At 44.8% G+C, this 1479-nt stretch overlaps 1 protein-coding gene across 1 annotated transcript in view; it reads right to left on the reverse strand.

The window, feature by feature from the left end:
* Nucleotides 1-359, reverse strand: part of LOC103600377 (cytoplasmic dynein 2 heavy chain 1-like) — a gene marked incomplete at its 3' end in the record, with an annotated part of 33507 nt that extends 33148 nt beyond the window's left edge. The window contains exon 1 of the mRNA XM_008584640.1: nucleotides 114-359. Within this exon, the coding sequence (XP_008582862.1) occupies nucleotides 114-308 (195 nt within the window). The remainder of the gene's footprint in view (nucleotides 1-113) is intronic.
* Nucleotides 360-1479: the final 1120 nt, after the last annotated feature.

Genomic DNA, 1479 nt, shown 5'->3' on the forward strand with positions numbered 1-1479 from the left:
GGGGGGGGCTCCTGACTAGGATCCGTCGGGTAAGGCCAAAGAGTGACCGCACGTGTCTCTGGCTAGGCCTGGGGACGTAAACGGAGGTCAGGCAGAGTTGCAAGGAACCTTACCGTGTTGGAAAAGGAGACTCCGGGGTCGGATCGCTGCACCCTGAGAAGCATCTGGTTCCCGTCATCCAAGAAGTTGTTGATTTCAAGACAGTTGTACAGCAGTGGCTGGTCCCATGGTTCCGACATCAGTCCGAAGTAATTCTGGGTAGTAGTGAAGATGAAGAGCTTCCGAACGTCCCCGGTCCCGCCTGCCATGATTTTGGAGAGTGGGGAGAGGAAAAGGAGGGCGAGAAAGAGGGAAGGAAGAAGAAAGGTCGGGGGGAAGTGAAGGGAAGGGCGAAGTTCTGCTCACACGCGAAGCCAGCCGCGGGACCGCAGAGCTTCGCGGTTGCCAGGGGCAGTCACTATGGTGACGGAGCGCTACGGGCGCGCACAGCGGACGTGACCGTCTCGAGAGCGCGCACGCAAAGCTCGCGGAGGGGATGACCACCTCCGGGCTCCTTAGCTACTTCTTGCGGGTATCCATTGTAAGGTTTGTGGGCTGGTTTGTGTCGGCTCGCAAAACCTGTTTTAGTCTTCCTACTAATTTCTTACAACGCATGATCATAAGATATACATCTAGTCTTCAAGTACAGCAGCGTGACCTGGATTTAGGAGAGCTGGTTTCTAGTGCTCTTTTCTCTCCACGTGCACCCGTGAGCGAACCGCTGTGTCTGCTTCAGGTTCCACATCTGTGAAATGAGGAAATACTATCTCACAACAAAGGTTGTAGTGTGGATTTTAAGAGATAACTATTTAAAAATCGCTTTCTAGAAAGGCTGATAAAGAATAGGAGTTTAATACAATGTTAATTTACTTTCTCAGTCTCCCTCCACTCCTTTATGTGCTGGTTAATTTCCCACCATTATTTTGATGTTTTTCTATACCTTTATTAATTTAAGAAAAATTTAACCGCCAATTTTTCATTACATTCATTACCCGAACACAAGCATATTGGTAAAATAGCCAAAATATACAATAATACTTGTTAGTTTATGTTATAACAAGCACAACTAAATACTGAAGAAATACAGAGATAAAAACAGACTTCACCATTTTCTACTCCATCACTATAAACTACTAACTGCTGGTCATTTATCCCAACATTCATCGAAGACTCTCTCAAGTCAATAATTCTCTTCTAAAAATATTTACTACATGCTACTGCATGCCGAGTACTAAACTAGGCCCTGGGAACACATTTCTGCCCTCACGGAGTTTTTGGTCTAGTCATTCATCATCTCAGCACTGATTTGAGCCCTCCTGTTAGGGCACATAAACATATCCAGGTTTTTTGTTTTGTTTTTATTTATTGAATCAAAATCGATTATACATATTTTGGGGGTTGAACATTGAGATATGTTGATTAAATCAATATTACTAGTAT

Source organism: Galeopterus variegatus, unplaced genomic scaffold (assembly GCF_000696425.1).
Source record: "Galeopterus variegatus unplaced genomic scaffold, G_variegatus-3.0.2 Scaffold3326, whole genome shotgun sequence".
NCBI classification, from domain to species: Eukaryota; Metazoa; Chordata; class Mammalia; order Dermoptera; family Cynocephalidae; genus Galeopterus; species Galeopterus variegatus.